The sequence below is a fragment of the Anolis carolinensis genome, chromosome 2 (assembly GCF_035594765.1).
Source record: "Anolis carolinensis isolate JA03-04 chromosome 2, rAnoCar3.1.pri, whole genome shotgun sequence".
Lineage (NCBI taxonomy): Eukaryota > Metazoa > Chordata > Lepidosauria > Squamata > Dactyloidae > Anolis > Anolis carolinensis.
Genome location: NC_085842.1, coordinates 179,952,645 through 179,969,929, shown reverse-complemented (window position 1 = coordinate 179,969,929; position 17,285 = coordinate 179,952,645). Strand labels below are relative to the sequence as shown.

Sequence of the window (17,285 nt, the reverse complement as noted above, 5' to 3'; positions counted from 1 at the left end):
CAATACATCAATATGAAAACAGATACAAAAGGCGTTGCTAAACAATCAAACAAAGGACTGTTACATTCACAGTAAAAACAATATTTTCTTCTTGAAGGATGAATTTACTCCTCTTCTCATAAACAATAAATGTTCTTTAGTTCTTTAATTGTTCCACATTATGAGAAGAGGAGTAAATGTATGAGGAAAAGAGGAGAAGTGTATGTCAGAGCTCTGGGTTGGCATTTATTCTGTTTATGTTTAACATGCATTAATGATGGAAATCAGGATGGATAGACTCTGAGGGGGTTCAGATGTTCTACAAACAGTGCAATATAATCCCAGGACTCGAATAAACTGGAGAAGTGTGTTAAGGATGAGTAAAATTCAAAATCAGTTGGCTGAGTAGTGTATAGAATCATAGAATCATAGAATAATAGAGTTGGAAGAGACCTCATGGGCCATCTAGTCCACCCCCACCCCCCGCTAAGAAGCAGGAAATCGCATTCAAAGCACCCCTGACAACAGATGTCCATCCAGCCTCTGCTTAAAAGCCTCCAAAGAAGGAGCCTCCACCACACTCCAGGGCAGAGAGTTCCACTGCCGAACAACCCTCACGGTTAGGAAGTTCTTCCTGATGATCAGGTGGAATCTCCTTTCTTGTAGTTTAAAGCCCTTGTTCCGCATCCTAGTCTCCAGGATAGCAGAAAACAAGCTTGCTCCCTCCTCCCTATGACTTTCCCTCACATATTTATACATGGCTATCATGTCTCCTTTCAGCCTTCTCTTCTGCAGGCTAAACATACCCAGCTCTTTAAGCCACTCCTCATAGGGCTTGTTCTCCAGACCCTTGATCATTTTAGTTGCCCTCCTCTGGACACATTTCAGCTTGTCAACATCTCCCTTCAGCTGCGGTGCCCAGAATTGGACACAGTATTCCAGGTGTGGTCTGACAGAAGAATAGAGGGGTAGCATGACTTCCCTGGATCTAGACGTTATAGTTATTGGTGTAGGTATTGGTGCAGTCATTTGTGTGGTACAGGCAAGAAATAGCCACTTAGTGGTTTGTGTGCATGCAGCTGGGAAGCCAGTAAAGAATGGTGAAGAAGTTTGAGTGTTGAACTGTGACTCTAGAGATAAAGGTTCAATTCCTTCCTCAGCTAGAGAAACCCACTTGGTGATCCTGAGCAAGTCAAACACTTTTAAAACACCTTATAGCAGTGGTTCTCAACCTGGGATCCCCAGATGTTTTTGGCTTTCAACTCTGAGAAATCCTAACAGCTGGTAAACTGGCTGGGATTTCTGGGAGTTGTAGGCCAAAAACGTCTGGGGACCCCAGGTTGAGAACCACTGCCTTATAGGTTCACATTTATTGGCAAAACTTGTAAGGTGCATGACAACAACCTAGCTGGTAAAATAGGAAGAAAAGCTAGGGATATGAAGCTTATTAAGGGTTTACAACACACTTCTATGATGGTATGCAGAGAACTTAGCATTCAGTAGCAAAATGAACTGCTTTTAACAGAACCACTTTCTTTTCACCATCATTATACAAGCAGTACTTTGTCACATTTGTTTAGATGCCTTTGAAGTGCACTTCTTTTTGAGTCTTAGTGAGCCATTGCCGAAAACTGTAACATAAAATGGACTGGTTTTAAGCTGTCAACTGAGTTTTATGCTTATCAAGCGATCTTGATATACACAGGAAAAGCCCAGTTCAGGCAAGGTTCCACTTTTGGCAGCATGGATTTGATGAGGCAGCAGGAATGGCCCTTGTACTGATGGAAATGTCACTGAGCTGGGATTCACATGGTTGCTTGGGCCATCGAATTCTCCCTTTAGCTAACGAACTAAGGAGAGACACGAAGGCATTGTTGCTGCATAGTAGGGATGGGCAACTACGCAGAGGGCAGGGGCCATTTTTCCTTTTGGCATCTACCTGATGGACTCTGCCAACATGTTTTAGCACGAGTGGACTGACAATAACTCGTTTCTGGTCATTTCTAGCTTTTTTCGTGTTAGGAGTGGTTTGAGAAACTGCAAGTCACTTCTGGTGTGAGAGAATTGGATGTTGCCCAGGGGATGCCCAGATATTTTATGTTTTACCATCCTTGTGGAAGGCTTCTCTTATGTCCCCGCATGACGAGTGGGAGCTGACAGACTGATTTTCAATAGGTGTGTTTGGCTTTGGCATCTGAGGAAGAAAACCTCTGCATTTTTAAGCAGTGTTGGAAGACTTTGGCCAATTTGAGGGCAAAATATTATCCAGTCAGCTCCACATTTTTATCCCATAATTTGTTGAGAGGTCTGCAAGTTTGGGCGGCTTCTATGGGATCTCAAGAGCTGTGTGCTATGATCACCCCTTTGTCACCTCTGCTGAATAGGAAATAAGACTCCTGTTAAGAAACCTCCACTAAGGCACAGTCTCAACAAGAAGCAAAATAACCTTTGAATCTTTCCCATGGGGCATTTGTTCAGTTGGAATCCCATGGGCTCCTTTGAAGAAGGATCAGGGAGAAGCTGTTTGTCATGTCCTTCCCCACATCCATCACTCTGTTCACGTCTTTTGCCTCAAAATAGGCAGGGAGCGGAATGAGAAGGATGAAGAGGGTCAGATAGTTATTTATCTACTGCCTTTCCCCTGCAAACAGGAACCAATGTGTCTTCTTTGATCTGGGAATACCATGTGTGACTCTTAATGTTTAGCAGGGCCAGTCCTACCATTAAGGAGATGCCTCAGGCAGCAGGGTGTTGGTGTCATAAAAGGATAGCAGTTTTTTTCAGTAATTTTATTGTATTCTGTATTTTTCCTCTCTCACGCAGCAAGAGAGACTGAGTTTTTTGTGAGAGATTAGGTGCTAAAATCACTCAACTGCCCCAGGCTACTGTGCCTCTTGAGTCTCTGCAGTGAGACCTGGGATGACGCCATTTGATGCTCCTCCACAGGCAAAATACTGTATTGGGCCAGCTCTGGATAGAAGTGTGTTTTAGGTTTTTTGAACTAATGACTTCCAAATGATTTCCCTTTAGGGGACGGAGATAATAGAGGCGGCAGTTTATTGTATTCAGCAATCTATGAATGTAGCATACTATAGCTGCCAGAAAACCTGGAGGTTATTGAGCAAGACAGTTCCATATGAATCCACTGGAACACTTACAGTTCAATTACTGTGTGTTTATATCATAGACCGAATCTATTATGGGCATCTGGGGATTGCATTTTGCAATTATTTTGACATTCTATAAGTCTTCAACTCTTCTCAATCAGGTTTTTGTGAAATCTTTACACTGTATATGGAGTTCTTACACTGTTGGGAACTTTCAGCTCCACAGATATTTGCCTTTCTTGAAATCACAGCTGCCATGGCCAAGAGATAGTGGGTGTCTTGGTCCAAAACATCTGGAAGCTTACAGTTTTCCAGCCATGTTTGGAAAAAAACATAGCTTTTTCACACGAATTTCCACTGTTTCTTTCTCTTCTGAGTAAAAAACAACAATTGTTTGAAAGCCTCAATCCTAAATGCTCAGACAATTCAGCTGAGAGGCAGGGGGGTTGGACTAGATGGCCCAGGTGGTCTTTTCCAACTCTATTATTCTATGAGAAGGCAATTCTTTTGTTCCAAAGTCCAGCAAAAAGCAGGTTAAAAAACAACAACAAGGAGGTACGAGAAAAATGGGAAGCGCGTGAGCTCAAAGCATTCTTAAGAGAACGAAGCCATAGAATAGCAATAAACTCTCAATTAAATAGCCGCCCACCTTGTCGGCGGCATGTTTTGGCTCCTGGCCCAGTCATGACAACATGCAAACCCACCATCTATTTATAAAGCTGCTGTGCTCTTGTCTGTTTGTCACTATCACTCTTCCTGATCCTTGGCCTAGGAGGTAACACTCAGATGACCCATTGCCGAGATTGTGTCTGTTTAGCACTTTGATTGTGTGTGTGTGTGTGTGTGTGTGTGTTGGTGGTGGGGGTGGGGGGTTTGAGCCTTCAAGAGTTTCCTTTTGCACTGTGTACATTTGATTAACATATGTATTTAAATATAGAAGTTGTTTAAAAGCGTGTGTTTCTCTTGGCAATTGTCTGTGTATCGTCGGTGGCAACACTTTGAGAATCCAGGCAGTGCCAGAGATACAAGAAACGGGGCAACAGTGGAGATGGGGGAATGTATTATTTATTCAGTTCTAAATTTAGCAAACTAGTGAATATTTCCTCTGCGTCCATGATCCTGAAACATTAAAATCAAGAGAAGGCAGCCCAGCATAGTCCTGTTATTAGGCAAGGGGCAAGGAAATGGGATCTGCAGGCTGTATAACACCTCTAAAATCTTCAGGAGGTTTACAGCTCCTGGAGATTCCTGGTAAGTCCCAACCTTCCTGATAGAAACCAGACAAAATGGACTTGGACCTCCCAGAAATGCAAAAGTTTGGGTCACCTCCCTCCCCAAAAAACCCATCTCCAAGTCACTAGGAAAAAATGTTTTTAATGGGCCACAAACTGGTCAAAATAACTCATAGAATTGACACAGTATTGTTTCCAGTGTGCCATAAACACAAAAGTTAGACCTCGAAGGTTGCAGAGTTGCCATCCCTGCTTTAGTCAGAGTTAGGCTGTCACCCATTCATCTTGAGAAGGCTCCCCCAACTGATTTTTTATGTTACTGTATTTCTATTGCCAGGGATGAGGAAAAGTTCTTTTGGGATCTCCCCTCCCCGAGCTAAAAAAACCTAAGATTCTTTGGTTAGTACTTGGATGGAAGGCTGCCAACAAATACCAGGTTCTCTAGGCCCTATTTGAGAGGAAGGAAGTGGCAAAACCACCTCCTTGCCTAAGAAAACCCCTTTAAAATTAATAGGACTGCCATAAACCAGCAAGGGACTTGAAGATGCATACACCTTGACTTTGCTATTGGGAAACACTTCTTTCCAGGTAGTAAAATGCTTAATGTGTCCTAGTGACAGAACATCTAAGTGCCTTCCATATTTCCATGGAGATGCTCTATGTCCCTTTAAAAAAAATCCTCCAATGCTTAGCTCTTTGTTGAGTTCACCATTTGTTGCAATACAATGCTGTTTTTAATTTTGAATATGTTTTTAATGGATTTAAACTATGAATGTTTAGTGTTGTTTGTGTTTAATTCTATTTTAATGTTTGTATATTTTAAATTGTACTAATACTTTATGTTAATATACTAATACTTTTATGTCAAGCTGCTTTGAGACCCCTTTGGGGAGATAAAGTGGGTATAAATTAATAATAATAATACTACGGTATACTCTGCTTTCTTTCCTAATTTATGACCATCTCGTTCCTCAGTATTGGTATGATGGTGAGGAAGTGGGAGAGCTGCCATTGGACTTCGATGTCATTTGGGATGGAGACTTTGCGATTGACAAGCCGCCCGGCTTCAAAGGTACTAGGCACGAGCATGGAGTGTGGGCCTGACTCTGTACTAAGCAGGTGCTTGGTTTCTCAACTTGCTTTCTGCTAGTGCAAAACTGGTCAAACTGATTTTGCTTACCTGTTTTCTGTCTCCTTATGTCTCTGAACATTTTAACTTTATTTTTACTTGCTGTATATACTCATGTCCATATCAACCTCATAAGTTGAGGGCAGATTTGGGGGCAAAATTATGGATTTTGATATGACCTGAGGATAATTTGAGGGTCACTCTGCAAAGAAGGTGAAAGTGACATTGGCACCCGGCCACCATTGCCACCAATTTTTTGCTCAGGCTTTTGAAAAGGCAAAGAGAGTAGAGAAAGCTGGTGCTTCTTTTATATTTTCCCGGGATGGGCTAAGCTTATGCCTTTCACCAGTCTTGTTCAAAGAAGGTGAAGGTTTCTTTTTTTAAATAAATAAATAAATAATAAAGTACAGTTCTTGCTTTGACCCATGAATAAGTCAATCCAGTCAATTTTTGACTAAAATTTCTAGACGTGTATGAGTATATACAGTAATAAGCTGTATTACTATCCCACCTTCACCTCTCCCTCAGTGAGCCCAGGACTATATATATATATGGTTTTCATTCTCCTCAGTTTATTTCCTCAATACAGCAATCTAGATTTTAAAAAAGTTGACTAAGGTGAGATGAATATAACTGGCTCAAGGTTGGATTTCATGGCTCACTAGGACATGGGCTAGATCTTAAAAATCTTGCTTTTATCTTCATTTCTTGATTTTTATGAGGACTTCAGATGACATTGTCTTCCACTCAGCACCTACCCATCATCCCTTGTTGTTTTCTCAGTTTCTCTTGTCATGTTTTGCTTACTTTGGAAAAAAAATCGGTTAAGAAACAATGCCTGCACAATGCCTTCTTAGCTAAAAGTGTAAGGAATCCTCCATCTGGAAAACCCCTCCAGCTATTACACCAGACTGACGCCACTCATTTCTATAGACTGATGATTGGACTTGATCGTGTGTTAGCCTAAGAGGTCTTGTTTCTGGAAGCAGAGCCCACATTTTCCATCACTCACTCTCCAACCCCTAAGGCCAACACTTTAAGACAATTTTCAGCACAGTGAAGGTGCCAGTTCTTGCCTTTCTCTTTCTCTCTTCACCACCCCCACAGTGCAGCAGAAATTAGGTCATTTTGCCCAGCTGCCTGTTAGGGCTGAGCCTGCGTATCGCATTGGCTAGAGTACACTGTGGTGTGATTTGTGCCATTGTGGATATAGTCAAACAAATAATCATGCCAAGAAACCAATATGCTAAAATCTTGTGCTGGTTTAACTACGTTAACCCACAAGTTGAGAACAGAAACTTGGACCATATTACAGGGTTTCAGGAAGATTGTCCCAGCCCCCATTTAAGAGTATGAGCGGGAGAGGTCATATAGGGTGAATAATGGACAAGACAACAGCCAAGGGAAATAGGAGAGGGCCTGTTATTTCATCTCCAATACGTTTCTTTCGCTTTCTCTCCAGCTCTGTTGTACAAATGTTCTGCCCAGCGTTCTAGCTGTGGCCTGTGCCTCAAGTCAGACCCACGTTACGAGTGCGGTTGGTGTGTTCCCGAACGTCGGTGTCTCTTGCGGCCTCATTGCCCTGCTTCTCGTCAGAACTGGGTGCCGCCCGGCCGGCGGGGCGCTCGCTGTGCCCACCCTCGGATCACCCAAGTAAGAGGAGCAACTTCATCAAATTCCTGCATTTTATGTGCTGACTTTTATTAAGAAATAGATCTTTTGTACTTCAGGCAAAACTCTCCAGTTGATGAAAAATGATGAAATAATGTGTAGTGATTAAAGTAGCAGAGAAGTAGCTTTTTCATTGCTCTCTGTTGTGTGGTGACTGGTAGCTCAGCACACAAATTCAAGACTGCTCTATCAGTCATGGCAGATGTCTTGAGATTTTCTCTTTTTACCCTGTAGCCCTGTACTAATACTATGTATTATGAGTAAAATTTGCAAAATATCAATGTATGGTATGCCACCTGTTTTGCAAGAACTCTTACATCATGTGTACTTTATGCATATATTATCTATTCAGATGCGACTCCTACAGTCTTCCACATGCACAGCAAATATATGTCTGGCCAGACAGTCTTTTCCATCTCCTATATTCACTTTAATTGGATTGTTTATTAATAGTTTCAAACAATGGTCTTTTGATGTATCCCACTGGTGTAGGAGTTTTCCACACATTTTGAAGCTGGGTATAGAAATGCTGTGCTTCTTTTCTCACCACTCATTGTGAACTAATTTAATTCTGCAGGAACAGTATAGAAATGTATACATGGCAAATATTACCAAGGCGTTTTCTGTCAAAGCCTCTAAGTGAGGAGAAAACCTTGTGTTCCTTTAGGGAACTTTCATATAGGTTCATAGCAGCCTCCTTGACTCTCTTTATTGGGTGTCTCTCTTTTTTTCCTCCCTCCCTCCCTCCCTCCCTCCCTCTTTTCCAGGTACTGCCACTTACTGGCCCCAAGGAAGGAGGGACACGAGTAACGGTTTGGGGCGAGAACCTGGGGCTACATTTCTTTGAGGTGGGAGTACGTGTGGCTGGGGTGCGCTGCAGCTCTCTCCCTGCTGAGTACATCAGTGCTGAAAGGTGAGTAAGGACCTATCAACAATCAAAGGAAAAGACATGAGGGATTGGCTATTATGGGGAGCATCTAAGCACAGAATATGGGGGGTTGCGTTGAAAGAGAAATAAGATTTCTTGTGCCTCTGCAGGGTAACCTTTGCTTTTTTGTACGGTGTCTTCAGGTTTTTTCATGGAAGTCTCCTTGGCTTCCACTTTTGATGGTGTTGACATGACCATGAATAGTAAATATTCATCGAGATGAATAAGACTTAAGAGGCAATACTTACACAGAGAAGCAGTAGGATTTATGATTCATTTGCATTGGAACATATAAGACTATTCAAAACTGGAAGTATACTTCAAGTTTTGGGGGAAAAAAGTAAGGAATGGCCTGCAACAGGTCCTACAGAGGTAAACTGGCTTGGAGAACCAATAAGATTGTTGACCATTAAGGTTTGGGGACACCCTTGGCATTCAGAATAAGTGAGAGACTATAAGGTTCCTACCAAATATGGAGCAATATTGTAAACCATCCCCTTCGTCCAAGTATGGAAACCTATTTACTATTCTTACGTCCTTATTCTATGTTGGGAAAAATGTTGGCACCTCCTTTGGCAAAGTTGATTAAAGAGGAGAGTATGCCAGACCAAAAGTATTTGTGGTGTCTTCCTTAGCTGCACAGAGCAATGCCAGAAAAGGACACCCAGAAGGCCTTTCCGATAATAGTAGTGTTGATAACCTGGCAAGCCTCCCTCACAAAGTGAGGAGTGAATCTGAGGAAAAGATCCTGCCCAGAATGAAAAGCTCACTTGGCAAAAACATCAATTTCTCCTACACGACTCAGGTCAAGAAATGGTTTTAGGTAGGCCTTGGCAGCATCTGGCCTTGGCCAGGCAGAAAAGAGTGGAAAAACAAAATGACAAAGGGCTACTAGTTTCCCAGGACCTCAATACCCTGAAGGCACCAGGTCCTATCTGGTCTTGGAAGCCAAGCAGGATTGGCCCTGGCTAGTTCTTGGATGGGCTGCCAATGTATACCAGGTACTCTGGGGTACATTTCAGAAGAAGGAATCTGAGGATTTATTACCTAAGAAAACCATATGAAAATCATGAGGTGACTTGACAGGCACACTTGAAGGAGTACATACATGCACTAGATTTCTGTTATGGCAGGGGTGTCAAACTCATTTTCATCGAGGGCTACATCAGCCTTATGGTTGCCTTCAGAGGGCTGCTGGATCCATGGATGAAAAATCTATGGATACAGAGAGTCAACTATATGTTTAACATGGTGGTTGATGTTCTTACCCCGTTTGGGCTCTTGGATATTATAGAACGACAACTCCCATCAATTTTGATGGGAGCAAACCGCAAACTGAGGATAATGGGAATTTCAGCCCAACAGCACTTGTTGCTCTGAGGTTGAGGAAAGGTTATAAGACATTTAAAAGTCAGACATCATGTCCACAAGATTTGTCTCTCAGTTCAAACCCCACTCGCTTGACTGATAAGAACAAACTGCAGCCTTCCAGGTGTTACTGTACACAACTCCCATCAGCTCCAGCTAAGATGTCTAATGATGGGGAATACAGGAGTTGCTGTCTAGCATCTGAAGGGCCACATAAAATGACATAACAGACCAGATTCGGCTTACAGGCTTTGAGTCTGACACATTTGTACTACGGTATGGAGGCTAGTAAGCCGTTAGTAAGGGGGAGTGTTGATTGAATGGCACTGTAAGTTTTGGATGAAGGGAAATGAAGTGATTCTGACAAACTCCTCTGCTTCTTCTCAGGCTAGTGTGTGAACTGGAGCCATCGCTTCTGCCAGACCCTCCGCCTGGGCCAGTGGAGCTCTGTGTCGGGGACTGCAGTGCTGACTATCGGACCCAGTCGGACACTCCCTTCACCTTTGTGGTAATCTGGCTGTTGGTTTGGCAGCCTATCTTCATATCTAGTTTAAAGAATAATCACTAAAGTACATAATAGAAATTGTCTTTATTGGAAACTGTCAGAGGGCACTGGTGTCATAGGTTTCTGGTTTCAGAACCCCAAAATGAACGGATTCTTGAAATAATAACAGAGACTAGTGTGTGTGGAAAAAAGGTGTGTGAACTCTCTGAATGGTGTTCCTTATTATACTGCCCTTTCATTTTGTATGCGGTTTTATACTAATTGATGACTCATTTTAATTGTTAGCCAACTACAGCAGTGCAGACTACCCTAAAAGGGAGGGATGTCAGTTTTCAAAATAAATCCAGTTGAAGGAGGCATTTAATTATGGATTTCTATCCCCATCCAGACTCCCAGTTTTTATGGAGTGGACCCAGAACGAGGTCCCACTTCAGGAGGGACGAAAATCAGCCTCCTAGGGACCCATCTGGATGCTGGAAGCAATGTCAGCGTTGCAATCCGAGGAGCACCATGTCGGCTGATCAGGTACTACGAAGGCAGTATTTAGGTTTCAGAGGGTGGAGGCTTAGCACTACTGGGTACTTAAAAAATTAAATGGCAAAAAAGAAGCTAGTTCAGTGTTTTAATCTTGCCTCACAGGAGCTGTTTCATTATGTCACTGTAAAACAAATCTGCAATTTTTGCCATTTCTAAACCGGGGTGGGTAACTTGTGGCCTTCTAGATCACTGCTTTTTAAACTTACCAAATAGGGTTCAGTAAGAGAATCATAGAATAGTAGAGTTGGAAGAGACCTCATGGGCCATCCAGGCCAACCCCCTGCCAAGTAGCAGGAAAGCACCCCCTAGAGTCACGGAAAATTTGGCAACTGTAAAGGTTTCTGAATCTAATGGCTGTTTTAGACATTTACACGAATCTGTTAACAACAATGTGCAGTGTTTATAGTGCACTCTGCAGATGATGCTTCAGCTGTACTTCATAAAAAAGCAAAATCAGCCGGTTTGGCAAGCCTTGAAAAAGTTGATTTATTTAAAGTAAATGTTTGATTTTCAAACCTATTTTATATGCTTATATACACATAATTTTTCTCGTGCAATGCTGATTTTAACTCTCCCAATTTTACTCATCAAAGACGCAGTGCGGGGGAGATTGTCTGCCTGTCTCCCCCCTCGGTGCTAGGCCCGGGCCCTGCCAATCTCAGCCTTCGCATCGACCGCGCTAACATCAGCACCAATGGCACCATCTCCTTCCGCTACAGCCCTGACCCAGTTGTCACAGCAATAGAGCCCGCCTGGAGCATTGCCAAGTAAGTGGTGAGCCTGTGACAGCCCTGTGTTGCATTGCTAGGATGACCGTGGTAGTGCTTCTTTGCAGAGCATCTGTTGTTCACATTGGATGGCGTTCAGGCCCAGATTGTCTTGCTATATGTATGCGTGCATGTTTGTGCTCCCATGTGGTTGCACACATAGCTTTCTCCAGTTGAAATACAGTTATTGTGAGGGCTTTAGATCCACTTGGATTTGGTTCCAACACACACACACACACACACACACACACACACACACACACCTGTGAATACCAAAATCAGTGGATGATCAAGTCCCATTATAGTGGAATGGTGTCTCTTATATAAAAGGGCAAAATCAAGATTTGCTTTTGGAAAATATTTTCCAACTGTGAATGATTGAACCTGTGGATGCAGAATCCGTGGGGCCAATGGTAACTAAGTTACAAATTCTTAAAATGTATTGATATGCTGATATGATGTGATATACTATTTTATAATGTAATGTATTGTGTTTAATTTGTATGACTCTTCGTGTTATATTATGTTTATTTAGTTTAATCATCGGTTAAATTTCTGTTAGTTTTATAAGTTACATTGAGATCATTTTATTTCATGTTTATGTCTTGGTTGCTGCTTGTCTTTCAGGCATTTAATGTTTGCCATTTTTGTTATTCTTTGGAAACCACCCTGAGTCCCCTTGGGGAGAGAGGACAGATTACAAATAAATTATTATTATTATTATTATTATTATTATTATTATTATTATTATTTATTTGAAACACAACAAGATGAGTCCACTCTGCTGGCTGTTGTTTTGGATCACACGTCGGACACTTCCCAAGTGTCTAGGACTGTGTGATGTATCGGCGAATAATGCGCGCAGATCCCAGTAAGGTGGCCTTCTGCAGCTGGCAGGTGGTGATTTTGTCAGCGCCGATTGTGTTTAAGTGCAGGCCAAGGTTGTTGTTGTTGGTGTTGTTGTTGTTATTATTATTATTATTATATGAACATCTATTTTCAGTGAAAGAGCATACAAAGGACACTTGCAAATCATGGGATCTTAGATCAGCTGGAGAGTTATATCAGATTGATAATATGCATATACAGAGATCTGTAGGTGAAGTAGTTGAATAAAGCATCTTATTCACATTGTTTGTTCAAACAGAAGTATAATGGAATGTGGGCATATACAGTAATACATCTAGATCCACATTCATGTAACTGTTTCATGGGAATGTCAGAACTCATGAGGTACATCACCTACAGATCTGAACATTCAGAAATCATGATAAATACAATAGTTGGGGGGGGGGGGGGCTGACCTGTGAAAGAATGATAGGGAATAGAAATTGAGCTAGGGAGTCCTCACATTTGTTTGCATAGGACTATATTTGTGCCTCACCAAGTTTGTTTGCATAGGACCATAGCTATGCCACACTAAACATGCTGGTATGTATGATTGTATCCTCACTGCCATGGGAGCATTTAGTGTACATTGTCATTACAAGAATGGGGACAGACACTTCTTGGTAATGCCTTTGCTTTATGCTTTATTATGCAGTAGTGTTTGTGAACTGAGTCCTTGTTCGTCTTTTTCATTTTGCCTGCCTCCTCCCAGTGGTAGCACCAGCCTCACAGTGAGTGGGACTCACCTACTGACAATTCAGGAGCCGCGGGTTCGAGCTGCCTATGGTGGAATAGAAACCATCAATGTGAGTTCTTTGTGAAAGTCATAACTAATGAGAACTGAGCATGTTTCACTGCATGGAGAAGGGGAGGGGTGGAAAGCCTGTTGTGAGAAGTAGAGGAGTCATTAATTAATTCAGCCCTTGGCTTAATTAAACATGGCCCTTTGCTAGTCAGCAGTTCAGTCTTCTAAGATAAGTGCAAGAGAGAGAGAGTGAGAGCACACAGAAGGATAGTCCCACTTGTCTATTACCCCAAAGAAAAAATATATTAACCCAAAAGGAATCCACGATTACCTGTTAATTTGCCTATGTTAACCAAAAAGGCAGATGTGGAAATTTAGAAGTACAGTAGAGTCTCACTTATCCAACGTTCTGGATTATCCAACACATTTTTGTAGTCAATGTTTTCAATGCATTGTGATATTTTGGTGCTAAATTTGTAAACACAGTAATTACTACATAGCATTAATGTGTAATGAACTACTTTTTCTGTCAAATGTGTTGTATAACATGATGTTTTGGTGCTTAATTTGTAAAATCATAACCTATTTTGATGTTTAATAGGCTTTTTCTTAATCTCTCCTTATTATCCAACATATTCGCTTATCCAACGTTCTGCCGGCCCGTTTATGTTGGATAAGTGAAACTCTACTGTAAATACAATACAACTGAGCCAGTGTGGAGTAGTCGTTTGAGTGTTGGACTAGGACAGTGGTTCTCAACCTGGGGTCCCCAGTTGTTTTTGGCCTACAACTCCCAGAAATTCCAGCCAGTTTACCAACTGTTAAGATTTCTGGGAGTTGAAGGCCAAAAACATCTGAGGACCCCAGGTTGAGAACCACTGGACTAGGACCACAGTTCAAATCCCCACTTCACCGTGAAAATCCTTTGGGTGGCCCTGGGCAAGTGGCACTCTCTCAGCCTTGGAGGAAGACAAGGGAACCCCCCCCCCCCCGAACAAATTCTGCCAATAAAGCCTTAGGGCAGTGGTTTCCAAACTTACTTGGCCTGCCGCCCCCTTTCCAGAAAAAACATGACTCAGCGCCCCCTGGAAAGGGGGCGTGGCTTAGAAGGGTGGGCGTGGCTCCTGCTCAAGAGGGTGGGGCTGAGCCTCTCCCCTAGTCCAAGATATAGGAGGGGAGGTGGGCAGGGCCCAGGACTGGGATGGGCATAGTTACAAGCTCTGAGGCAGGGCTGAGCTTTTATCCCTGTCCTGTGGCGCCTGCCAGGACACAGGAGGCGGGACTAGAGGAGGGGGTGGGGCCTCTTCCTAAGTGCCTGACGGGGCTGAACCTCCATACCCCACCCCCGTGTTCTAACAAGTGCCTCAGGGGAGGTATACAGAGGCTCAGCCCTGTCTTGCGCTCTTGGGAAGAGGCCCCGCCTCCACCCCTAGCCCTGCCCTTTAGTCCTAAAAGGCCTCTCAGGAGAGGTATAGAGGCTCAGCCCTGTCTCGGGCTCTTGGAAGGAGGCCCCGCCCCCTTCCCTAGCTCTGCCCTCTGTGTCCCAACAAGTGCCTCTGGAGAGGTATGAATTCTCAGCCCTATCTCGGGCTCTTGGGAAGAAGCCATGCCCACTCCTCTAGCTCCGCCCCCTGCGTGTCCTAACAGGTGCCTCAGGTGCTCAGCCCTGTCTCCGGCACTTGGGAAGAGGCCCCGCCCCTCCTCTGGCCCCACCCCCGTGTCCTAATAGGTGGCATCACCGCCCCACTGGATCGCTCCAGCGCCCACTTTGGGAATCACTGCCTTAGGGTCACCTTCATTCAGAAATAGCTCGAAGGCATGCAACAACAAGAACAAACATTCCATTTTGGCATAAAAGGATAGATGTGTCCAAAATATACAACTCATATGTGTGCTTAATCTTTTTGTCCATGATCTGACTATTTTTGAAGGATGACATCAAAGCACCTGTCCTTCAAGGCCCTTAGCCTCTCTCTTTATGGTTCGTTATCTTCAAATGAGTTCTGCATCAGACAGCTCTTCAAATAGACGGTTTAATAGCTGACGCTTTCAAATAGGGCCGCTGTAAAACAGGAGATATGGCTACCTTTATCCAAATTTGGCTCTGCCTCTGCTTGCTCCTAGCATGTGGCCCAAACAGATTATTCTTCAAGTAAATCCAACCTTGAGAAAAACAAGGTTCCTTGCTCTGCTGTGCTATTAGGCCATTGGTGAGGAAAGACAGAAGTTGTCTTTGAAGACCTGGAGGGCTATAAATTCCTCGCTGCTTTAAGATATCAGAGTGATGATCAGAGCAGGTTTTGAAAGAAAATCATTCTAGATTCCCTTCAGTTTGTAGCAGTGTACACCTTTTTTCTCTTCTCCTTACAGAGCTGTCAGGTGCTAAATGACACAGTAATGTTATGCAAAGCCCCAGGCATTGTACCTGGAGAGCAGGCACTGCCTCTTGCGGGTGCTCATCCCAATGAATTTGGTTTCCTCCTGGATGACGTGTTTGCTGTACGTACCCTGAATCGCTCAGCCTTTACCTACTACCCAGATCCCAGCTTTGAGTCGTTTGGCCCCAGCGGCATCCTGGAGATCAAGCCTGGATCCCATGTGGTTCTCAAGGTACTGAAGCCCAAGGATTTTAAATTTTAATTGCAATTAAGGGAAATTGCTTTCCTAATGAGAACTCCCAAGTGATCAAGGGATTCAGCAGTTCAGTGTTTGCCTTCACCAGTAATAGAGATTTATGAAAGAATCTGAAAATCCATCCCAAATTTTAAAAATATTTTTAATACTTCCTGCAGAAAAGGATACTTATCTTGGCTTGTCTACATAGGTTATCTTTTTGCATATTTTTAAGGAACAACTCCAGTGAAGTGGAAAGGTGCAATAATAAATAAATACACACCACTTCCATGCAATGCAACAGTCAATGCAGGCAAGAAATTTCTCCCTAAAATTTGCATGTGTTTGATTCTGCTTCCTACTCTTCACCGGGTGTAGTTGATGGCTTTCTGGCAAGTCTGTTTGTGGTACAGAGTGCCAACTTTACATTTTGAAAATCCTGGACACATGGAGATTGTCATCTCCAAATCAAAATCCAGAATCACAAGGTGACGATCATGATGAAGGTGGTGGTGATGATGATAGTAATAATAATATTTATTTCTTGCCTGTCTCTCTCCATGGATTAATAGACTGCTTCCATTTCTGTCTCTTCCATCTGTCTCTCCCTGCCTCTTCCAGGGCAGGAACTTGATTCCAGCAGTCTCAGGGAGCACACGGCTCAACTATACTGTGTTGATTGGAGGAGAACCCTGCACACTGACTGTCTCAGAGACCCAACTACTGTGCGATTCACCGAGCCAAACTGGGGAGCAGCCAGTCACGGTACACCTGGTGTTGGGGTTGAACTGGGGGACTTAAGAGTATCAAATGAATCAATTCATTTAGCAATGCCTAGGCAACACTATGGACAAATAAGGGCTTGGCTAGGTAGCATAATCTTTTGCAGGCTCAATGGGATATGGCAGTGAACACTTGGAACCTAAAAATAATGTCCAGAGAATGATAGCATTGTTGATTTCCCCCAAGGCAAGGATAGGTACACAGTTGGACAGCCAGTCTTTCACAGTTCTGTAGATCAGGGGTTGAAAAAATGTACCAAATGTTGTTGGATGGCAGGTCATATCAGTCCTAGCCAGCACACCACAGCTAGTGATGAAAGGATATAGAAATTGCAGTTTAACATCTGGAAGGCCTTGCCTAAGCCACACCTGCTGTAAACCAAAGATAGGGGCCTACAAATGGAACTGATTTCTTTTACTCGTGCAGCCTTTTACCGACCAGCTAACACCAAGGGACATATCTCTTGATATTATCAGGTCCTTTACTGTAGCACCAGGCAGATCTTCCCCTTAAGCCTCTTCTTTTCCCACTAATCATGGAAGAGGAGGAAGTACAGAATTCTGGTAGCCAGGTGTTGGTTGAGCAGGCCAGCTCTCATTTCCTTCCTCTTCCTGTGCAACAAAGGTAGGCAACTGAGGTCAGTTGTCCATTTCCAACCCCCATAGGTCATATTTTCAACTCCAAGCACTCATAAGTGTTTTGTTTTCCTCCCATTTCTTTTTTTAAAATGGCAACTGGAAGTGACATTGCATCATTTTCTATTTCCATTTTGAAAGAGAAACAGGAAAAAATGGCATTAGAAAAATAGACTGAGTTCTGTGGGTTGGGAAGGGTTTTTTTTTTTTTTTTTTTTTTTTGCGTTTGCAGTCATTTGAGAGGACTTGAGATACAGTTCCCAGGCCAGGGGTGATTTTCCATCAGGGCAGACTGATTTGCTTCTTCCCATTTCTCTCATGTCAAAGAGAAGTGATGCCTAGAAGGGAATCTCTTAGGTTGTATTTAGAGGAGAGAGAGGGGGCTTTTACCCCCAGAC

General features: G+C 43.1%; 1 protein-coding gene across 1 annotated transcript in view; it reads left to right on the top strand.

The window, feature by feature from the left end:
- Positions 1-17,285, top strand: part of plxna3 (plexin A3) — a 101,432-nt gene that overhangs the window by 65,886 nt on the left and 18,261 nt on the right. The window contains exons 12-20 of the mRNA XM_062971226.1: positions 5,294-5,390; positions 6,910-7,100; positions 7,886-8,031; positions 9,802-9,922; positions 10,308-10,444; positions 11,050-11,223; positions 12,824-12,917; positions 15,227-15,466; positions 16,091-16,234. Coding sequence (XP_062827296.1) covers positions 5,294-5,390; positions 6,910-7,100; positions 7,886-8,031; positions 9,802-9,922; positions 10,308-10,444; positions 11,050-11,223; positions 12,824-12,917; positions 15,227-15,466; positions 16,091-16,234 — 1,344 coding nt within the window. The remainder of the gene's footprint in view (positions 1-5,293; positions 5,391-6,909; positions 7,101-7,885; positions 8,032-9,801; positions 9,923-10,307; positions 10,445-11,049; positions 11,224-12,823; positions 12,918-15,226; positions 15,467-16,090; positions 16,235-17,285) is intronic.